This window comes from Lygodium microphyllum, chromosome 23 (assembly GCF_053477565.2).
Source record: "Lygodium microphyllum isolate KBCC chromosome 23, Lygodium_microphyllum_v1.1.10, whole genome shotgun sequence".
Taxonomy (NCBI): Eukaryota; Viridiplantae; Streptophyta; class Polypodiopsida; order Schizaeales; family Lygodiaceae; genus Lygodium; species Lygodium microphyllum.
This window is the reverse complement of record NC_141157.1, coordinates 64,167,335-64,190,270: the sequence shown is the minus strand read 5'-3', so window position 1 is coordinate 64,190,270 and position 22,936 is coordinate 64,167,335. Positions and strand designations below refer to the sequence as shown.

Below are 22,936 nucleotides of genomic sequence, written 5' to 3'. Positions count from 1 at the left end.
TCTATCATGAGTTTATTGTCCCAATCAATGCATGAGGTGGAGACTATCTTAGTTAGGACATTCACTAGTATCTTATTTGTAGATTCCACCTGACTATTTATGCCTTAAAAGGTCAGCTCAATAAGAGCTTTGAGATGAAGGACATGGGACAAGCCTCACATGTTCTTAGAATGTGCATTACGCATGATTGCTCTAAGGGGTTCCTTTATTTATCATAGAAGGAGTACATCCAGAAGGTCCTTGAGTGATTTCATCTGCTGCAGGATGTTAAGCCTATTGGCTGTCCTTTACCTTCTCATGTGAAGATTAGTCAAGTGGAAGATTGTCTGCAATCTAATGAGCATAAGTCTGAGATGGCCAAGATCCCTTATGCATCTGTAGTGCACAATTTGATGTATGCCATGATCGCCACTTGTCTTGACATAGCATTTGCAATGGGAGTTGTGGCACGCTATATGGCTACACCTAGTTGATGGCATTAGGATGCTGTCAAGGGTACCATGAGGTACCAGAAGGGCACAATAGCTATGTGCATCTATCATGGTGGCTAGGATACAAGAGTCGTGGGATACACTCACTTTGATTATGCTAGACATGCAAACAGTAGGAATCTAGTTATGTCTTCGCCTTTGTTGGAGGTGTTGTTTCTTGGATGTCTAGGGTACATAAATGCACAGTCCTATCTACTACAGAGGTAAAGTATGTTGCAGCCACCACTGAGGCTTGCAAGGAGACTCTCTGGTTAGGCCACCTTGGCAATACTAATGTGGTCCCTACACTACATTCGGATTCTATGAGTGCTATTCAGTTGGCCAAGAATTCGGTCTCTATACGCAAAGACAAAGCGCATTAATGTGCATTACCACTTTATACGAAAGGTCATTGAGGACAAGTCCATTGAGCTTGTCAATATCTCAATTGACCAGAATCTTGTAAATCTACTTAGTAAAAGCCTCTCGGCAGAGCGTTTTGCCTTCCTAAGGAAGTTGATGGGCATTGGATGAGATGACGTCTTTCCTCATCTCATTGTGCTTATGTACATTTGTACTTTGTCACTTTTTTCTTGTTCTCTCCTCACTAGGGACACATTCGCCTTTAAGTGGGAGGTTGTTGGGGGTAAAGGCATCTATGCCTAGCTAACCGTGTATTAGTTACACTGATAGTACCCCCATACCCACACACCTGTACACTACAAGTGGTGGGCCCCCATCACTATCACTTCATTCTTTATTCTTTCAGTGACATTTGAATAAAGGGAAGGCTGGTCACACATTTTGGCAATTGGAGTTCCCACATCTTGTGTATCACTCTCTCTCTCTTGCTCTTACTCCTTCCATCATAGCTCTTGTTTCCACTCTATGCTTCCACTTCAGGGCTCACTCCCTTCACAAGAATGATTGACTAATACTCTCTTTGACCACTACTGAAACACCTCCTTTCCAACGAGTGGTTGCATTCGTAAAGTAGCAATCCCACCTAGTATGTCTTCTAAAGGTATGCCACCCCCTAACTTGGTCTCCTCATAGCCTATCATATCCTATTTAGAATTTCTAGTTAGAGCAACCACCTCGAACTACCTTTCTTCGGTAATCCCTCTTATTATTGAAAGGTTTTTGGAGGGGTGCCACTTGGCATCTACTTAGCATCCCCCAAAAACCTTCTCTTTTTTCCTCCTTTAAAAAAATAAAATTTACCATTTTTTAAAAACTTGCTCTCTCTCTTAAATAGGTGGGGAGGAGCTCTCTCTCTCTCTCTCTCTCTCTCTCTCTCTCTCTCTCTCTCTCTCTCTCAAGTCAAAATAATGTATTAGTATTTTAATTAATATTATGTATAATTATTGATTTAAAATAATATTTATAACTATATTATTATTATAATTTTGTATAATAGTAGATAAATCATTAATGTATGTGATTAAATAATTATTACTATATGTAAAAGATATAATTGTACATTAATGCCATAATATATAGTAGCTTACGCTTGGGTTTACTTATTTTGGAGCCAATCAAAGGTGCAAAGTTATTATAGATTTGCAACATACATTGGATAGATCCTAGATTAGTATTGATCATGCTAGAGCTATCATCAACAAAGAGTTGAGTACATGGGTACTAACCATCTAGAAGCACAAGAGGTTTGATCACCCCCTTCTTATATAGCAGCATCAACATTACACAACAATGGGTAATATTCATGAAAGTTTGATTTTCCCTTTTGAACTTCTTGATTGGCACTTTGCATGATTTTGTCTTCTCCACTCTGTGCCGACATGCATCACGAGGAAAGTTTTCTTTGCCACTAACATTCATGAAATTTTGATTTCCTCTTTCCAACTTCTTGATCGGCACTTTGCATGATTTTGTCTTTTTATCCAAACATTTCTAGGCTAAGTGGACCACTTAATTGAAGTTAACAATGGATGATTTTTTTGGGACCTACACCACCTTTCACCTCACCATTGTATAAATATATGCCCTAAAGGAAGATGTTAATAAAAAGTCAACTTTCTCTAGACTAATAATAGAACTAGCAATAACAATAAAATCCTCATGTGTATTCAAAAGTTTCTAAATAGAGTTAGGCTCCATAACTATGATACCACACCATTGCAAGACTTTGATTATTAAATCTCAACAAACTCTATCATACACCTTATCTAGTTCTATATTGATAGCACAATAATGACCCCATTAGCCATAGCATGATTGATGCAAATAAAAGGTTAAATATAGCATCATGAATTTTTTTAATGAATGAATGAATCCACATTACCTATTGTTCAACACTTTAGTTTTAATCTAAATGCTAATTGACTTAGTCATCAACTTATATGAGATATTCAATATAGTTAGTGGCTATAGAAGTGGTCTGACTTCCTCGTTATCTTGTTCTTTGGCATCGATTTAATAAGCACTTGGTTTTCCTCATAAGCTCCTAAAAGATTCGATTAGATTGTGCATGTCCTATTCATAGGCTTCCCAAACCACTGAATAGAAATCAACTAGCATGCCATTAGACCCCATTGACCCTTCTTCATTTTGCTAAGACCAAATTTTAGCTTATCCTTTGTAAAAGGCCTATCAAGCAGTACTGCCATATCACTCTTGATACTAGCTTCCATGGGAGCTAATAAATTATGGACCTGCTCCTCATAACCCTCCATTAATTTAGGGGAAGAATGCATTATGAAAGATATGTGTTTTGAAATACTACAACAAATCCTTATCTTTGACCACTTGTCTACTCTCATCTTCAATTACCTGACTTGTGCCCCCCTAATCTTAAGAGTTGAAACTATATTAGCCTCATTAATCTTAGCAAAAATTTCAACTTCCTATAGGAGGCATAGAAGAAACCCATCCATAGAATAGAGACGAAGACCAAGTCAAGGATATTGCCTCTGAAAAACTCATTGGAATCAATAAGTGATCTCCCTACAATAGCTTTATTCCTCCCATAGATCTTACAGAAGACAACAATAGCACTAGCACACAATTTCTAGTTGACAACAAGTTCCAACATGGGGGAGGAAGTGCTCTTCCAAATTGTATCCACGTCTCAGATAAATTCTCTATGTTTAAAGAAATGTATTGAGCTTGAAGGGGGTTAGCCCTTAAAAGGTCCTTCTCTCACAAACCAACGTGCATGTCATCAACATGGTCAATTTTCAAAATATCCCCAAGGACAACACATGTGATATGTGGGAACAACCATTTGCATAGAAGCTGTCATGTCACTCCACGTACCTATCCATGTAGTTATTATGCCACATTACAGTCCTAATGTCATGTCCAACAAGGTTTGTAACATTCACTAAGTTAAGATTTAGTAATTGCCCTCGGATCTTCTTAGTCTTAATTTGACATCTAGCCCAATGCGACCTATCACTAGGAAAACTAGTCATGTTCCAATCTCCATAAAAAGTTGTTTTCTTTTTGTCAAACCTATTTGCTATCCATTCTAAGTATGCAACCTCGGCTCTAGACGAGTTAGATGCACACACAAAGAAGATGACTAGCTCTTGATTGTGATGCCACCACCATCATTTGCATAAAACATTGTAGGTTTGGGAGAGCCTCTTATAGCCAAGGTGCTACCCCTTTGCTTGCAATTGGAATTAGCAAAACATTTGTAGCCTAAACTATCCATGTTTATGTTCCAAGCTTAATTTCTTGTAAGCAAAGAAAATTAGTCTTGCTTTTCTTTAATAGATTTAGACATGCCCTTTGCCTCTTTTATGAGTAGGTGTGGTGGACGTTCCAACACTAACCATCTTTCCTAACACTTTCATGCATTTGCACTTTTTTTAGGGCACACTCTAGCAAAATGTATTTTTTCGTAGCATACGTGGCATGCATATGGCAAAGGTGAGAACTTGACCTTGTAGATAATCTCAAAGCCCCTGTTATCATGAAACTTGAATACCTTTAGGGTTTGAGCGTATGATTGCAATGCTTTTTGCTCATCTTTAGGGTTGGAAAAGAGAGGTGCAATATAAAGAACCTTGCAAAGGGAGGAACTAAAGCTTTGTACCTTTGTCTCAAAAATGGCATGTGGAAGAGGAAACATAACCCCACACAAGAAACTCCATTAGAAGAACATTCTTAGGTGAGAATTTGGCTGATCAGGTTAGGTGATAGACATAATTTCTTTTGAAGCCAATTGAGCATGAAAGCATCCCATTTCTTTCCTATAGAGATCTCAGGATCATGCAGTAAAGACCTTTACCAAAAAACTTGTGTTAGACAAATGAACAATGAGCATAATAATTTTGACAAACTATATTTCTAAACTTGTCATTAGAGCACACCTTATCTATGTAGTAAAATAGCAAACCGATTGTAGCTCTGTGAATCATGCCTTTGCAACAACTTGGAAGTTTATAGCTTTTGCCTCTTGCACGGGTGACATAGCTTTCTGCATTCATCTTCTTGCATGGGCTACATAACTTTCCACATTCATCTTGTTGTCCTCATTGGTCCTCAGTACTTTGGGGATAATACAATGTACTTACTTCTGTTGGTACCCTACTCTCTTGCCCTACATGTAGGATAGAGGCCAAGTTGAAAAATTCCTCACCATGCAAGCATAGTTTCTCATGAAAAGACTCATATTTTTGTGTGCGAGGTTGACTCATATTTCCTTATGCCAAGTTCTCATGACTTGGAGAGTCCCAATTATTAATGTGGGGAAAAACCAGAAAAATACTTCCACCAAAGTTAAAAGAGGAGGAAGGGAGGTTTCATATCTTGTAATGTCCATGGTCTCGAGATTGCCATGCTGGTAGAGTAGCCTTACTACCATTCTCTCCCATGGCTTCTTCTTAGTATTGCTATTTCTTCTTCTTCTTCTTACTAGTATCTGTTCATGGCTTCTTCTTATTCTTCTTCTTCTTCTTCTTAATATCTCTGCCCATGGATTCTTCTACCGAGACAATCCACCTTGGCCACGGGCTCTCCCTCGTGCCGCGCGTGCGCATTCTCCTCTCCGTCGCCCGATCAGACCTCTCCGTCAAGCCCATCGACGATTGGCAGCTCAAGCAGTCCCTCAAGGCCTTTGTCGAGGACGCCCTCGCCATCTCCATCGCAGACAATGATCTCTCTGTCAGCAGCGTGAAGGACTTGCACAAATGTCGCCGCGGCGAGCCTGTTGCCACAGGTTGTCTTTATTTGTGGGACGTGCAGGCCATCAAGGGGGGAGGAGGAGAAAAATTGCAGGGGGATGCTGAGTCCTTCCTCAGGAGGAAGAGTGCCATCGTAGTTGGTAAACTCACCGGCGTAGAGCTCTCGATCGCCGGCTTGAAGCTCAAATGCCATTCTCACACAGATGACAGCGATGATTTCAATTCATTGAAACTGTCATGGCGCACATATCAGGGCCCTGTGCAACCGGGTTCGAATTCAGCCTTATTCCTGAGTTTCTTAGTCTTTTAAGCATAAGCATGTCTGCTGGCAAGTTTGTTCTGTTTAGAAGTTTGTCAAGGGAGCAAAGGTAATCAATGCCACCAATTTCTTGCCGTAGTGACCATTGCACCAGCAGTGAAGGATTTCACACCCCTCTATGATCACCAAGAAAGGAGCAGAAAGAAACAAGTGTCTTATTGGTGCACTAGAAAAGAGGGGCATTGATACAGAACAAATTCTGTATTATTAACTGTTGCACACCATTATGACAGTTGGAAAGTGGAACTTTGTCTTTGTCTTTGGCTCAGCACACTCTTTTTCCAGTCAAGCATTGATTTCAAGAGATTAAGCATTGATAACAATTGTTCTAACTTGATTGAATTCGGACAATGCCTTTTAGTGAGCTACAACTAGAGATGAAATGTCTGCATACACAGGCAATGGATTCGAATCATTATAATTCCAGTGATAGACCACAAGACGGTGTTTCAGTTATTTGCAGACTGAACATGTAACTTCTATAATCGTGGTTTGCACAGATAGTTACATGTGTATATGTGCTTTCTTATGTTTGCAAGGTGCTTGAGTGTAAATTTCATGGACCTTTCATCTTCTTCTGCTCACATACCGGTGTCTAGGTGTGCTTGTGTATCATAATGCCCATGTTATGCCACTTGCAAGTTGGGAATAGGAATGTTTCTTTTGGGTTCAATAGAGTGGAGGTCGATATTTTGTTTGATTCTCAGTGGTTTCTCTATGTATCCTTGCAGATGATCGCATTGAAAATTCTGTCAATCGTCCAGATACATTAATTTTAAGGGGTATTCCTGCACGTTGGTTTGCAGAACCTCGAGTCTCTTCCAAGGCATCTGTGTTGGTGACCCATACGATATTATCTCATTTTGGTGCAATAAGGTAGGCTATTTTAAATACTCAGGGATACTGCTTGGGTTGTGATTTTTCTCATTGATAGTCACTATTGTGCAGCTATTTCATAAATTTTATTTACGATTCTTTTGGGCAATGTTTGTGTGCAACTTTGCCTCTGCTTTGCATGTAATAATGCACAGATATCTCCAGGACAAGTCCGTGACTTTCATGCCATGATTTCTTATGCCCTAAATGATCGATACTGTGCAGGTCAAATTCAATGAATTTGGTTTCAACAACTGATTATATCCACATGTCTATGGAAATCTTTGACGGACCCCCAATGTGATAAGTCTCATCATAGGCTAATTTAAAGCAGGTTAACTGGATTAACCAAGGTCCTACAGGATAAACATGTGTGGTACCAAATAAACCAAGAGGCTACAGTTTGTGTGAGAGTGTGCAGCAGAAAGGAACAATAAACACGGAGTGAATGAGGCGGAGACGAGGAACATAATGGAATGGATGAATTAAATGGACAGAAATATGAATGATACAAGGCTGGTCTCAGTCAGCCCTACATGCAGCGCGGAGTGTTAGTGAGGAAGCCAGATGAGGCAGGATATGAAGATGATGATGCTGGCACTGAAAATGAGAGACTGATTGAATGTTTGGTGAAGAAGTAGGACAGGTATAAATAGGCCTAAATGTTGAAATTGGCCAACCTGCATTTAGTGCAGGTCAGACCAGTAAATAAAGCAATAAATGCTAACTGCAATGCACTAAATGCTGCTTGTCTGTCTGATGAAATCCGCCCTGCTCATGGAAAATTGCAATAAATGCCTGTCAGCAATGAGAGAAAATGGGCTGCTAGGCGGCAAATGTAAGGACAAATCTGAATGTTTTGGACAAACAAACTGATGGACAAATACATTGTCAAAGCTCCTAATGTCATTTGACTCAGACTGAGGGTTATAGGCAAAAGATGATAAGCAAGACTTCTAACCCCCTCTCTTAGATCCTAGATGTAATAGAAGACCAAAGGAGAAAGAATGGAAGTAATGGCCGTTTTAATGTAAGTAATGGCCTTTTTGTTCATTTTAGTCCAATCCTCATTTGACAAAGCAATAGGTTTATGTTCTGCTAAAGCATCATCACAATCCTTTAGAAAGAGTATACCTTGCATACGATCTTTCCAAAGATCAAAACCATTTCCATTGAATTTACGAATCTCAAAGAGATTCTTTGTGTCAGATGTAGATGCATTGCCAGCCATCTTCAGCAATACACAACTGCAATAAGAGGCTGAATGCTTTCAGCCAATAGCAAGGTTGCTGAATTGTAACAGCAAGTACATGCTCTTGTACTTCCAAGGTGTCTAAAAAGAAGATGTTTAGCTGCAATTTCAGTCTCAAGTACTGATTATAGCATATTCATGAATCAAATTTGATACATTTTCATTAAAGACATCTCCACTTTAGTAATACATCACCATAATACCCAAATGCAATGACCCAAATGCTGTATTTACCACTGTTTCATTGCATAGTGAGTATTCAGCAATACATATACCAAGAGAAGCTGCCCTTTTTCAACATTTGAAGCATCCAAAACTCCCACTCAGCAGTGAATCTGCTGCAAATTTCACTGTCCAATCTCAAATCGACTCAAAATACATCACCAATGTGAAAAACCCTAAAATTTTTGCAGTGAATCTGCTTCAATTGCATCAATACATCTTCCCGAGCATCAAGTACGGGTAAATATTGCAGAAATTCCACCAATTTTGCAAAAGCCTCAATTTTCGAGGTCCAAAAGTGCATAAATTTTCAAGAAATTGACCCAACCAAGCGAAAATTTCACTTGAATCGGAAAATCCCCAAAATTTCCAAGACTTGTGTACTCAATGTCTGCAATTCATGGGTCAGGAATCACTGAATCATGTGTCTGGCACTAAATCTGGGAAAAGCTCCAAATTTTGAGAAATAGATTTGCATAGATTTGTACTCTGTGCTTGTATGTGTGAACACTTGGTAGAGGGGAAAGGAAACTAAAAAAAAATTCAGGTTTTTTTTTTGAACGTTGACCTGCCCGTCCCGTCCTGTCCTTCTAGCCTTGTCAGCCTGTCATGCATTGCCCATATGATGTCGCTTCGGGTTGCATTCATGTGGCCATACGCAGATCACGTCGCGCTGGTCTTGGTCACGAGCAGGTTTCGACTTACCCCACTTCGACTTGCCGTCCGACCTATCGCTTGCCCCATCTAATGCCTGCACTACTTGCCAACATGTCGTCTAGGCCTGGCGATTGTCACTGTCCGATTGCCTACAACTACAGGCTGCAGTTGTCGGCTGCGCCTGTTACATGCTCCCAATTACGACAACTGCACTGTTTGCAGTGACTGCCGCTTTGCACCGTGTTGCTCTGATACCAATTTGTTGAGTAGAAGCGGAAGTAGGGAGAGAGGGCATACACATTAGTCGAGGTGCTCAATAGTATTGAACAGTGAGAGAATGTGAGAGTGAGTCGACGGATAAGTGTGTACGAGTGTGGTACACACAAAGAATAAAAGAATGTATTTATACTTAGGGTACGATACACTTACAACCGCTAGGGTGAGTTCACGTGTGAAGTAATATATACATGGGAGTCGGGAGAGCATAAAGGGCCTTTACACCTAACACCTTCATGAGAATCACCAAAATTTTATGGAAAAGAGGAAGTGGAATCAAAAGATTGAGTAGTATGGAATTGTGTACATGGCATTGGAGTGAATGATGGTACAATTGTGAATAGCATAGATGAGCGCGGTAGAGAAGTGAATGGTGTGGGTGTAAATGAGAGAGGTAGAGAAGTGTCTAGTTTGTACTCCATGCTTGTTTCCACAATATAATGACCAGTCCCTTTTGGAGCTTCTGTCCTTCTTGTAAAATCATTAGACCGGTGTACCAAATTTTTAAAACTCGGATTTACCTTCAAGTTGTTGTTGAGCTTGATGCATAAGGATAAGATCGTATATAACTCTAGAGATCTCATAGGGTCTTTGGACTCCATGGTAGTTCAATGTTTCTTCAGCCATGTTGGAACTTTAGGGGCCAAGTTGTGAGACTCACTCCTGCTCGTTTTTGGATGGATTTGGCTCGAGAGTGTGAAGCGGTGATAAAGTATTCAAAGTCATCTTGCCTTCCTGCTGTTCTTGCTTTTGCGGAGAGTTTTCAAATCAAAGGCTTAGGTTTCTTCAAAGAGAACCTACCATGTAAAGAAATACCCTAATACAAAAACACAAATACAATTGTGCGACAAAGCACAAACTGATAACGAAATATGGTTAGGGTTAGGGTAACTCAAAGACAATGAACACAATGAATAAGAAATTGAATGAATTTGAATAATACAATGCCATGCAACAAACATACTATGCAATGAATGAATACTGACTCTTGAATGTGCATATCTCGAGGACCAGGGTAGAGGATATGAGTTGGAGATGTGTCATACTTTGATGGATCATGAAATGCAGCAAGGTAGCCTTCGAAGACACCTAGCAGCAGCAAACGTAGCAATGTGGATGCCAGACTTGTGTTAGATTGGCAGAAGAGAGAGAAAAACAGCAAACGTAGACGGAGATGTCGTGGCAGCTTAGTGGATGCGTGGAGGAGAAAAACACAAGTTTTTTGATGAAGATGAGCAGGTAGGATTAAAACACAGCCAGATGGGGGGTCGCCCACAGTAGGCGACAGCTTTCGTATAGGTGCCGCACATAGTAGACAGGCCACCAGCAGCAAACACAAATTTTGGGACTGGTTGACAGCAGGTGACAGCTAATGTGGATAGTAGTTTGCAAAGGAAGGTTGGCAGATAGGTGCTAGAAGGTAGAGAAGATGATGATGGGCAGCTTTGGTTGAGATATCCTCCGCAAATGGGGTGTGGACAGCGAAACTCCAACATTTGCAAATTGCAAAAATGAGATTGGATTGAGTGGAAGGGCAGGCTGTCTATTATAGTAAGTTTTGAGCCTCCCAAATTAGGGTTTACATGTGGAACGTTAAAACTCTCTAGGACCATGTTTGTATCAATATTAGAGTCAGATAGTGACTCTGATTCTAGCTCCTTCCAAGTGATAATATCTCGACCACAAGAGGTTAGAAGACTCGTATAGACGACATCATACTTGATAAAAGCGTAATAGCTGAGGATGCATGTGACCTTGCACAACCAAAGAGAATATTTTGTCCCATCTAGCTTTTTGAAATTAGGGAGAGGGGGTAGGACTGCCATGTGAGTAGGTGGTGCCATGATTGCCAATCGTGGACTGAAAGCTATGGAAGGTGTTGATTTGCATCACGATCTCTATCTTGAACTTAATAGATGATACTCATGGTCATGGTGGTTGGAACTCCAGTCTTCTTGGTGTCCCGATCCACACGATCTTGCAAATTCTAATAGTTTGCCATCTATGTCCTTCAGAGATACTTGCAAATAAGAAACAAATAATGCTGTTGGTGAAAAATGACCAGATAATGATGACATCAGCATGTAGGGGACCTGCAGCAGTTCTGGGATGATGTTAGTAGGTAGGATGGGGAGTATTCAAGGCAGAAGATCAAAACGCTGCTGTTGGAAGGTACAGAGCTAGAAACGTAGGGTGAGAAAATAGCTGGGGCAGAAAATGCAGCTTATGAAGACTAGATCTGCCAATGCAGCCTGGGAAAGAGTTACCCTAATTGAAAGGTAGTTGACGAATACTCCAAAGTTGACAAACAATAGACTAAATTGGCCACCCAACGTGCTAATTGTCATGAGGACATGCATTTTTGAAACCTTACTTCATATGTTGATAAATTATTAATCATACGGTTAAGTAAATGTTACACATGTGAGGTGTAACTGGGGTTGAGTAAATTACGAGCCTGGAACCTGAGGAAATCGTGGGATATCAAAGACAAAAGTTGCTATAAGTTATGCTGCACACGTTCTTGGTGGTATCTGGTGCAAGTTGTTGGCCTAGGTTATTCATTTGGTCATAAGTGTCAGTCGGTGACACTAGAGAAGTGGTGTTGAATGGTACCTAATGCCAATTTGATGGTCAAAGATGGCACAGAGACACTCGCGAATGAAAGTTGCCCAGCCAATTTAATTATTGGCTAGTCAGATTATTTTTTGGGCACCAAAATAATTATTAGATTAATTTTCAGTATTTAAAGACTGAAAATTAATATTTAATTGTGGATAATTTTAGAAAAACCATTTGGAAAGACTGTCACTTGTCAAAAATGCCCATGCAAGATTGAAAAACGTCTTTAAAGGTTTGAGAGAGGCATTTTAGTGTATTCAGCCTGCAAGAGAGAGGGAGGAGATGCGGCTAGTTTGATTTGCAGCTGTTGGAGGACCTTTTGAGGCAGCCAGGGATAGGAGAAGACCCATCAAGAGCAGGTGACAGCATCTATAGGTTGTTGAGACAGGGCAGTAGTAGAAAATGATTGATTTTCTTCAGTTCTTCGCATCTACAAGCTGTTGAGACAAGACAATAGCAGTAAATGACAGGTTTTCTTTAGTTATTTGCGAAGAAAGTTTAAATTCTTTCTCTCCTCAGCATTCTCTCTCATCTCCCAACCTTTCTCTGAAGGTTACAGCATCGAGATCACCAGAGTTTAAGAAATTTCAGATTTTAACATTTTCTCTCGTCTCCTAGTCTTTCTGCAGCCTTGTCTGAAGATTACAACATTGAGATCACCAGAGGTTGATAAATTTCAGATTTCTTTGTTGTAAACCCTAATCTATAAAAATTAGGGTTTAGCAGTAGCCCCAGGAAACATGCCAAAAATTGGAAGCTCCAAGACTTGGATTCAATAGGGCTGAAGCTGTTTTCAGTTAAATTCAGGTGGAGGGATTAGCAAATCAATGATTTTGGGGCATTTTCCATCTCCATCAAGGCGGGTGAAGGCCAATTGACTGCCCGAATCAAAGGGCAAATCAGATTGAAGACTTGCTGGTTATTTTGGACAGCAAGGGAAGTTGGAATATTTAAAGGGATTGGGAGAATCCCATTATACATCAACTTCTTCTTCAATTAAGTTAAAGAAATATTGAAAGGGGCGCTAGTTTTGGGGTCAACATGGTGTCTATTGTCCAAGATTGTAAGTTAATTTGCATATCTCAATTTTGTAATAAATGTTATTGTTCTTACTAAGTTATAATTAGGGAATTACGACCCATCCACGGAAAGAAGGTTGGTTTCATGGTTTCATTGCCAGGATACTACTCAATCTCTTGATTTGGTGAGGGCTGTCATGAAGACATGTATTTTTGAAACCTCACTTAATATGTGGTTTAATTTTTAATCACACGCTTAAGCAAATGTTGTACATGTGAGGTGTAACTGGGGTTGGAGTAAATTTACGAGCCCGAGACCCGAGAAAATCACGGATTGTCAAAGACAAAAGTTGCTATAAGTTTTGTTGCATATGTACTTGGTGGTATTTGGTATTTGGCCATAAGTGTCAGTTGGTGACACTAGAGAAGCGGCATTTAATGGTACCTAACACCAATTTGATGGTCAAAGATGGCGTGGAGACACTCCGGAGTGGAAGTTGCCTAGCCAATTTAATTATTGGCTAGTCAGATTATTTCACTAAAATAATTATTAGATTAATTTTCAGTATTCAAAGACTGAAAATTAATATTTAATTATGAATAATGTTAAAAAAACCATTCGAAAAGGTTGTCACTTGTCAAAAATGCCCATGCAAGGCTGAAAAACGTCTTTAGAGGTTGGAGAGAGACACTTTAGTACATTCAGCGTGCAAGAGAGAGGGAGGAGATGCTATTGGTTTAATTTGCAGCCATTGGAGGGCCTTCTGAGGCAGGCAGGGGCAGGAGAAGACCAATCAATAGTACATGACATCATCTATAGGTTGTTGAGATAGGGCAACAATAGTAAATGACTGATTTTCTTCAGTTCTTTGCATCTAGAAGCTATTGAGATAGGGCAACAGCAGTTAATGACTGATTTTCTTTAGTTCTTCGCGAATAAAGTCTGAATTTTCTCTCCTCAGCATTCTCTCTCATCTCCTAGCCTTTCTACAGTCTTGCTCTAAAGATTACATCATTGAGATCACCAGAGGCTGAGAAATTTCAGATTTCAGCATTCTCTCTCATGTTGGAGTCTTTCTATAGCCTTGCTTTGAAGATTACAGCATTGAGATCATGAGAGGCTGAGAAATTTCAGATTTCTCTGTTGTAAGTCCTAATCTACAATAGGAATTAGGGTTTAGCAGTAACCTCGAGAAGCGCGTCAGAAATTGGAAACTCCAAGACTTGGATTCAATAGGGCTAAAGTTATTTTCAGTCAAATTCAGGTGGAGGGACTAAAAAATCAATGAATTTGGGGGGTTTTTCATCTCTATCAAAGTAGATGAAGGCCAATTGACTGCCTAAATCAAGGGGCAAATTAGATTGAAGACTTGCTGGTCATTTTGGACAGCAAGGGGAGTTTGAATACTGAAAGGGATTGGGAGAATCCCATTGTATATCAACTTCTTCTTCAATTAAGTTAAAGAAATATTAAAAGGGGTGCCAATTTTAGGGCCAATAGGATGTCCATTGTCCAAGATTGTAAGTTAATTTACATTTCTCAGTTTTTTTAATAAATGTTATCGTTGTAACTAAGTTGTAATCAGGGAATTACCACCCATCCATGGAAGGAAGGTTGGTTTCACTAATGATTCCACCCAACAAAGCATAGTACAATAGAAGACTTTTCTTCAATCAGCTTCATCTCCCACTGGGGCGAATGATAACATGGAGAGTGCGCAATAGAAAAAAACAATGAACATGGGTGAACACAAAAGGAGACAAGAGGAGCATAGTGGAATGAAGGAACAAATCTGATGGAAATCTGAATGATACAATGCTGGTTTCAATCAGTGCCTATATGCAACATGGAGTGTTAGTCGGGGTGTTAGATAGAGGTAGGAGATAAAGATGATGATGAGGGCTAGCACTGAAAATGAGAGTGACAAAATATATGATTGGTGGTGTCACTAGGTGGTGATACTTTTTACAGTTGCTTTTCTTATTTACTTATGTAAATATTTGATTTTTCTTTTCTTTTGTTGCTGTTGCTTCTTACCCCTTGAGTTCTCTTGTAATAAGCCGGGATCTTTGCGTGGCTAGAAGAGGTAGCCATTGGGACAAATTGGACTAATGGTTTGTCTGAGCCTTAGGACCGGTTCCATATTGAGTAGGCACTGAAGAATAGAATGCCAATCGTTTGGGACTGTGTGCTTAGCCATTGGAGATGGTGCAGGACAATGAGCTTGGCCAAGACAAAAGATGCACATGTGAGAATACTTACGAAATAAAAGTCACCGTAACTGAGTCACATTACACTTTTTGATGTGGTCACAATGATAAAAGTTGCTCAGAACAACTTGAGGAATGCAGGGGTCACCATCCCTAAAATTTAGGGAGTTACTATTTTTGGACCTTAGAATCTGTTCGCATCATTATCTTCGTTTTTTTGCACGAGGATTAATTCTCTGGTCAGTGCTGGGGTCAAAATTTGCACCAATCATGGAGAATTAGACCAGAAGGTTTAAACGGGAAAATTGTTACATGTATGCCATATGGCACAAATTCCCAAAAGAGAGAGAGAGCATAAAAAAAACGTAATAGGCATAACGGGCAGATGGGAGAATGAAGTTTTGAGGAGCTGAGGGTAGATTGCTGCAAGAAAATCAGCTATGGAGAGTACTTCTACGTCTCTGACTCGAGTACGGAGGTAGAGCTTGCTCCCTCTGATAAACTCTCTCTCTATTCTCAGAGGAAATGCTTCGCATGATGGGCTGATTCCATCGAAGGTACAATTCTGTGTTTTCTTTGAAATTCTGCACATGAATCATTGAGTATTGGTCACAGAAAATGCAGGATATGCTGGACAGTAAGAATAGTGAATTCAGAGATTTGTAGACTGTAACTTTGCACACGAATCATTGAGTTTTGGTCACATGCTAAACAGTAAGAACAGTGTGGTGGACAGTAAGAACAGTGAACCTTGGACATATAAGAACAGTGAATTCAGGACATGCTAGACAGTAAGAACAGTGAATCTGTAGAAAATGCTTTCCTAAAAGGGATGTTGATTTGGACATGCTGTACTGTTCTTATGGAGCTGGGATTTACTCAGAAGAGATGAAAACCAACTGTTCACAGGTTATGTATTTTGGAACATTATCTTTTTTGTAATTTTCCATCTTTTAATTGATAAAGAAATACTGAGAGGGGCGCCGGTCTTCAGGGCCAATCTGGTGTTGAGCGAGGGAGTGAGGTCTGTGCTTGTGTGTGTGTGTGTAAAGACCAGGTGTTAAATTGAAGGAACTACTGCTTTATGTGAGTCATAGACCGGTTTCAGGTGGAGAGGGAGAACATTTATAAGTAGGTGTAAATGCTGAAACAGACTTGCAGTTTAGATCAGCAAATTATGCAGATGAGACCAGCAAATAATGCAGATCAGACCAGCAAATAATGTAATAATTGCCAGTTGCAATGCATTGAATGCTGCCTTTTTGCTTGATAAAATCTCCCCTGCCCATGGCAATAAATGCCTGCATAGAATGAAACGGAGTAGTGACAAATGCAGGGATGAATCTCCACCTCAAAGGAGTGTGAAGATACGTTAGGGTTTGTAGTGAGAAAATATAAAATGTACGAACACGACTAAAAATCAATAACTCCTACAATATTGCAAAACCCTAAACACAAAATGCAAAACACAAATACAAGTAGAGGAAGAAAGAGAACTCTGAAGTGATTGAATCAATGTTGTAAATGAAAGAAAGAGTGTATAGAATGCTTGAAGACAAAGCAATGTAGTCCGAGTGTGACGTCCATTGGAGATGGATCCCGAGTGCTGTAACCACTAGTTGGAGTTGAAAGAGTGCTGAATATGGAAGGGCAGCAGGTTGGTCACCAAAATGCAGCTGTCTAGAGGCTGAAATCTGGTAAATGCAGCACTTCACCTCTGTTTAGAAGCTGGAAACTGATCACTAAGGTTGCAAACAACAGGATACCAGCTAAGAGAAGCGTGTTGAATGTTGTACGAGCGTGTGTTGCACAAAACGCAAGCTGGCTGATGTGGGGGATGAGGCTGATCAGTGGGGCAGCCAACTGCAGCAGTAAATGCTGCTGTTTGGGGTAGTAAATGCAGTCACCAACAGTTGGAAACCATTGCTAGCAGCAATGGACATGCGCCATGTGGAGGTTTGCAGTTGATGATGGTTGGATAGTAGATGGTGATGGTTGTTGGTTGGAAATAGGGCACCAACAACAATAGAGAGGGTGAGGAGTGATGTGACTTGCAAAGCAAGGATAGGTTGAATGGTGGGTAGCGAGACTATTTATAGATGTAGAAGGATCCTCTCAAATTAGGGTTTTGCTTATGGGGTTGTTTTAAAGAGAGCTAATTAGCTTGTAGTGCATCTTTAGCTCAACAAGGTTTGGGACAAATAAACTAATGGATCAATTTCTTGTCCAAGCTCCTAATGTCCTTGTTTGACTCAGACTGAGGCTCATAGGCAGGAGATAACCAAACAAGACATAATAATTCCTAACAAGTCTAACAGGGCTGATATACTATTTTACCACTCAAAATATAGTGTTGAAGGTGGTCTAGGTTGGGATAAAAGCTTCACTTGTGCCTTAGGAGTCTAGACTAGACGATCTCTCTATTTCATTGGAACATCCATTGTGCAACAATCCAAATGCTTGATGATAGGAAGTCGCCTTTTATTTAAAGTGCAATAAAATGAGGTGGTCTCATGGGGGCATTAATGTTTAACTTATTTCTTTGGAACAATTAAGCTATGCACATGTGAGATGCACATGTAATGCAGGTTAAATTGTGGGCATGATGACAATCAAACCCTAGCTTGAGCAATGGGGGGCATTGGTAGAAGTTGTGATGGACAAGTGCCAATGGGTGCTTGGTGTCAAATTTGGATTCTAGGCATTCAATGTGCCCTTGGAAATGACTTTTGGTGTCATGGGGGTTAGAGAATTAAAACATTTGATTCCAAGGACTAAGGTGACAAGTCCAAAAGGGCTTAGGATATTAGATATGGATGGGCAATGGGGGATTTTGGGGCAAGGACAAGTAATTTTGAATTTCCGAAAATGAATCAATGGCTGGAAATTCAGTTCTAGGGGATGAGTTATGCATGGATAGACCTGCAAGGACATGCCTTGCAAGGCTGTGACAGTTGGGAAGGACCGTTCTGGGCTAGCTGGATAGAAAATGGGCTGGTGATGCAGGCAACTGCTTTCCTAGAGTTCTGCACAGCAGGGAAAGACCAATTTGCAGCAGGCAACCGAGTTTTGGCTTTCCAGGCTGCAGGTGACAGCTTCTTGAGCCTATCTGGCAGCTGCTGACCTGATCTAGGCTCTTGAACAGCAGGAAACTGCTGGTTACTACTTCCTCTTAGTCTTGATGCGAAGAAGTTGTCTCTTTACTGCAGTTTTTCCTTCTATCCCAGCAAATTTGAAGGATATCAGCTTTGATTTGCTGATTCAGACCTCATTGCAGCTGTAGTTAGGGTTTTAGCTGTCTTGGGCTGTGGTGCAATTGTATCTCAGCCATGGGTAAGGGGGGATTTACTGGCAATCTGAAAATCTACAGCAAATCTACGAAGAATTCCCCATTCGTGGCAAGGGTGACTTGCATGCAAGTGAAGAAGACCCAATTTCTTCCTGCCAGCACTTCAAATCAAGGGGCAAACTTGGGGATTTTGGTGCTATTGTTCTGGCCAGCCATTTGTTCCAGACTTTGCAAGAGGATTGGCTTGATCAATAGAAGAAGTGGGGAGTCAATGGTGTATCTCGAGTTTGTGACAAAGCTTTCCATTGTCTCATGGATTCGAACCTGTTCTTAGTTGTATTACAAGATCTTGGGAATACAATCTAAAGAATATTGCAAGTGGCACCAGGTTTTTGGTGCCAATTGGGTTCTAAAACAAAATTGTAATAAACATGAAAGAGACCGAGCATAAGCATGTACAATGAAGAGGAGTGAACCACAAGAGGCTCCATTATGAAAGCTTGACATTATGTCAAATATAGGTAGAAATAGGGAATGGTGATTGTGACCTAACTTTTGTGGCTATATGTGATAGAAATTCCTTAGTGGAATTGATGAACAAGTTCTGAAACTCTGTTATTCTTGGCAGGAATCTTGATATTAAAGAAGACGACTTAGGAAGTGTTGCTCATGGACTTGATAAGGGCATTGTGAAAGCCTTTTCTTGTCATGTATGGGTACAGTTTGAACAGTATTCTGGTTTCTATAATGCTATGAAAGCATTCTGTGGCCGCTCAATGGTCAGGGTAAGTTAACTACTGCTATTGATATGTATTTCTGGGGTAAATAAGAGTGGCTCTTGGCTTGGAGCATTGAGTGCAGTTTGTCAACTTATTTATTTATGTCTTGTACTGCTTCTGAATCAGGAAGGCTCTCCTTTTAAGGCTAATTATGAGGTAAGCTGGGATAAGGATGGCTATTTTACGGAGGCGAACATCAGAAGAAGAAAGTTTGAGAAAGACAATTTTGAAGAAATGCGGCGGCGACAACTTATCATGGAGGCACGACAGGCTGAGATTGCTCATCGGCAGGCTGAGCTTGCCCGATTGGAACATGAAAAGATGGAGAAGGAGCGTCTTGAACAATTGAGGTTGGAGCAGGAAAAATTGGAGAGCGAGCGGCTAGAGCAATTGAGATTGGAACAGGAAAAGTTAGAGAGAGCACGACTGGAGCAGTTGAGGTTGGAACGTGAAAAATTGGAGAGAGAACGGCTAGAGCAACTGGAGTTGGAACAGGAAAATATGAGAAAGTTACATCAAGCCAGGCTGAGGTATGCTATACACAGCTTAGAGGAGGACCCATGCCTTGTTTGGGTAATTGCAGTTGCACCCGTTTTGGCTTCTGCTGATTGGGGTTTGGTTTATTTGTTTCTTCTTTTTGTGTTTTCTGAGGGAGTGGTATTGATGTAACACCTAGGATTTGGCTATGGTGTTCGTCTTGACAAGGCAGAATCATGTGCTGATAGGGAGGAAGAGAAACGAAAGCAGGATAGTGAGTTGGCCATAGCCAAGGAAGAAATGCGAAGGCAGAAAGAGTCTGCACATTTAATAGAGGTACGAGTTACAGGTATGTTTCACAAGGAACAGGCTCAGATAAACATCTTACGAAGACATGGTAACTGTTTCAGGAAAGAAGATTGAGGAGTGGAGAGCAAAAAGCCAATGAGAGTAAAAGAAGAAGTCACGTTCCAAAGGATGAAAGTATCACTGAATATGCCAAAGAGAGAAAGGAAAAACAAAGATTGTCTGACATTGATGACACAGAGAGTTGGCAGCTCAAGGTGGAAATGCTTTAGAGAAGTGTGTTTGTCAATAATTAATATTATTAAGCTGCTTTTGAAAATAATCTTTCTTGGATTAATTTCAGTATCAGGAAGCTGGGGTGCAAGAGCATAGAAGGCATGGTAGGGTGGAGAAACTGGATAGCAGCGAGTCTGACGATATCAGAAGAAAGGATGGCAAGGCAGAGGCCACATTACATAGAAATGTGTAAGCTCATTTGGCCCTGCTATTTTGCAGCTCGTTGGTATCAGCATGAGTGGGGAAATGAAGTGAGACTTGGCTGTGTAAAGTGTTAACTTTATGTTTGATGAAGCTGCATTTTGAAGGAGCTTGTTTGGTGGTTGAGCTGCTGCCCTTGTTTGTTTTCAGTGGGCGGGTAAAAGAGAGGGATTATGATCATCACAGGTACGTCTCTTCTCTTCCCCTGGACAAAGTAAAACTACAGAAAAATTAACTAATCCTCTGCATGAATAATAAGCAGGCCTGGCAACATATTGAGGGGTTCACACACCAGTGAGGTGGGAAGATGGCTGCTAGATGGTGATTCTATGTCTCCAGCTACAGCGGAGCAATATATTGGTAACAAAATTGACGAACAATTTCAGGACATGGAGAGATGGGTTCTGGATGGTGACTCTATCCTTTTGACCCAACCTGTGGAGCAAAATAATTCTTCAGCTAGTACAGTTAAAGATAGTGTCCATTATGGGAAACGATTAAGGAGTATCATTGTGGATCCTAAAAGTATAGCGGTGAGCATAAGTAGTCTGAATCAGTAGCATTCAGTTCAACCAGTTCAGTCCGCTTGCACGGAGAAAAAATGTATGGTTATGCCCCATCTATCTGGGGCTTTATTTAGATTCCAAGGTCCTGATCAAAATCTGACTTCTATAGACAAATCTCGAGGACCACAATTCATATCTTACATGGATCACATAATTGAGCTCATCTGTAAAATCTAATAGCCCAAATTTCCTGTTGTTTAGTATGTTAAGATACCTTATTGCTATATTGTTGGTAATAAACTCTATTCTTTCTCTGTTTGTTGTACCTAACGGCTTGGTATGTGTTTCAATAGATATGTAAGAAGCCTATAGTGTGGATTTGTTGAAGGCATGTGGCAGACTTAACAAGCTTTTGGATATGAATAAGTGCCACAGTAGGTGGTGGTACCTAGGTGCTGTAAACAGACTCTTCCTTTGGTGGCGTTTGATTGGTATATTATATGTTGGCAAGCTCTTACTGAGACATAAAATAGTTTTTCTGTTGGCATTGTCTGATTGGTGTATTATGTGATGGCAAACTCTTGCGAAGCATTAACAATCTTTGCTGGTTTTCATTGGTCAGCCCAAGATATTTCTGGCTTTTTGAAAGATTTCAAGGTGCCATGGTACATATGCCATCTTTACCTGGACTGGGTTTTGATCCCTATTTAGACTTGGACATTGATGTTAAGAATTGCGTGGTGGGAACTTTTTTAAATTTTTTGTATCCAATGTCTATGAAAATGTCAGCTATTTGATCTCGTGTATTGATATATATCAAGTCAATCTCTTCTGTAAGTACATTCTCTTCTACAAAGTGGTAGTATATTTCAATGTATTTTATTTTAGCGTGGAACATTGGATTTTTAGCTTGTTGTATGTTAATGTTGTCATAGTGGATGACAATTGTATCATCTCCTTGTACATTCAAATCATCCAATAACTTTTGTAACCATATCACATTATATGTCGTCATAGTACTATCTCTATATTTCACATTTGTACTCGATAAAGCAATTGTAGGTTGCTTTTTGTCGCTTTATGTAATCGTTGCACTATTAAGAAAAATATGAATCATTTGGTAGATCTTTTGTTTGATATGTTATCAGTCTAATCTATATCTATGTATCCACATACTTGTATATTTTTACTTATCTCATAAATAAGTTCATAATATAATGTGAATTTTATATATTTTAATATATATCTAATTGCATTCAAATGAGACGTTCTAGACGTATGTCTAAATTGATTGACAAGGCCAACATCATAACTCAAGTTTGACCTTGTGATAAGTCATGTAAATCAAACTTCGTACTATTCTCTTGAACATAATAGGGTTTTTTAATCTTATATTCAATATTAGTACTTAACTTTACATTTTGCTCTAATGGTATTAGAAGAGGCTTATATGTTGTCATATTATACTTGGATAATATATCTAAGTCATATCGCCTTTGAGATAGTTATATATTATCATCACATCTGATCACCTTAATATTAAGAAAGTATTTTAGCTCATTTAAATATTTTTTCTCAAACTTTTTAAAAAAGTCTTTAACTTAAGCAATCTTATTATCACTGTCACTTGTAATAATCAAGTCATTTACATAGATGACTATAATGATCAAGCTTGTAACTTTCTTTTTCATATAAAGTGAGTGGTTAACATTAGAAACATAAAAGCCAATGTTGATAAGACTCTTCGATTTTATCAAACCATGCTAGTGCTTGCTTTAGTCTATAGAGCGTTTTTAAAACCTATATACATATGGGATGTTTTAAATCCTCATAACTGACGGGCTACTCTATATATATCTCTTTTTGCAATTCACCATGTAAGAAGAAGACATTTTTGATATCCATTTACAATAAATTTCAATCTTTGGCTACTGTCAAAGTAATCATATATCGAACAATTGTCATTCTAGGAATTAGATCGAATCGTTTCATAATCTATATCATATATTTGAGTATAGCCTT

General features: G+C 39.7%; 1 protein-coding gene across 6 annotated transcripts; it reads left to right on the top strand.

Annotated features, from left to right (window-relative positions):
• Positions 1–5,250: 5,250 nt before the first annotated feature.
• Positions 5,251–21,746, top strand: LOC148016268 (uncharacterized). Of its 6 annotated transcripts, none has more exons than XR_015688121.1 (10): positions 5,252–5,895; positions 6,677–6,821; positions 18,998–19,154; positions 19,275–19,678; positions 19,874–19,961; positions 20,036–20,188; positions 20,275–20,396; positions 20,559–20,594; positions 21,268–21,405; positions 21,537–21,659. XR_015688121.1 is itself a non-coding variant. In XM_087664395.1 (9 exons), the coding sequence occupies exons 1-9, from the start codon at positions 5,418–5,420 to the stop codon at positions 21,709–21,711; spliced, it is 1,758 nt and encodes a 585-aa protein (XP_087520521.1). In that variant the 5' UTR covers positions 5,251–5,417; the 3' UTR covers positions 21,712–21,746. The 6 variants fall into 6 exon arrangements, 4 of the variants coding, with proteins under 4 accessions (XP_087520521.1, XP_087520522.1, XP_087520520.1 ...); XR_015688120.1 differs by having other exon boundaries at positions 5,253–5,895; positions 21,268–21,366; positions 21,537–21,668; XM_087664395.1 differs by lacking the exon at positions 21,268–21,405 and having other exon boundaries at positions 5,251–5,895; positions 21,537–21,746.
• Positions 21,747–22,936: the final 1,190 nt, after the last annotated feature.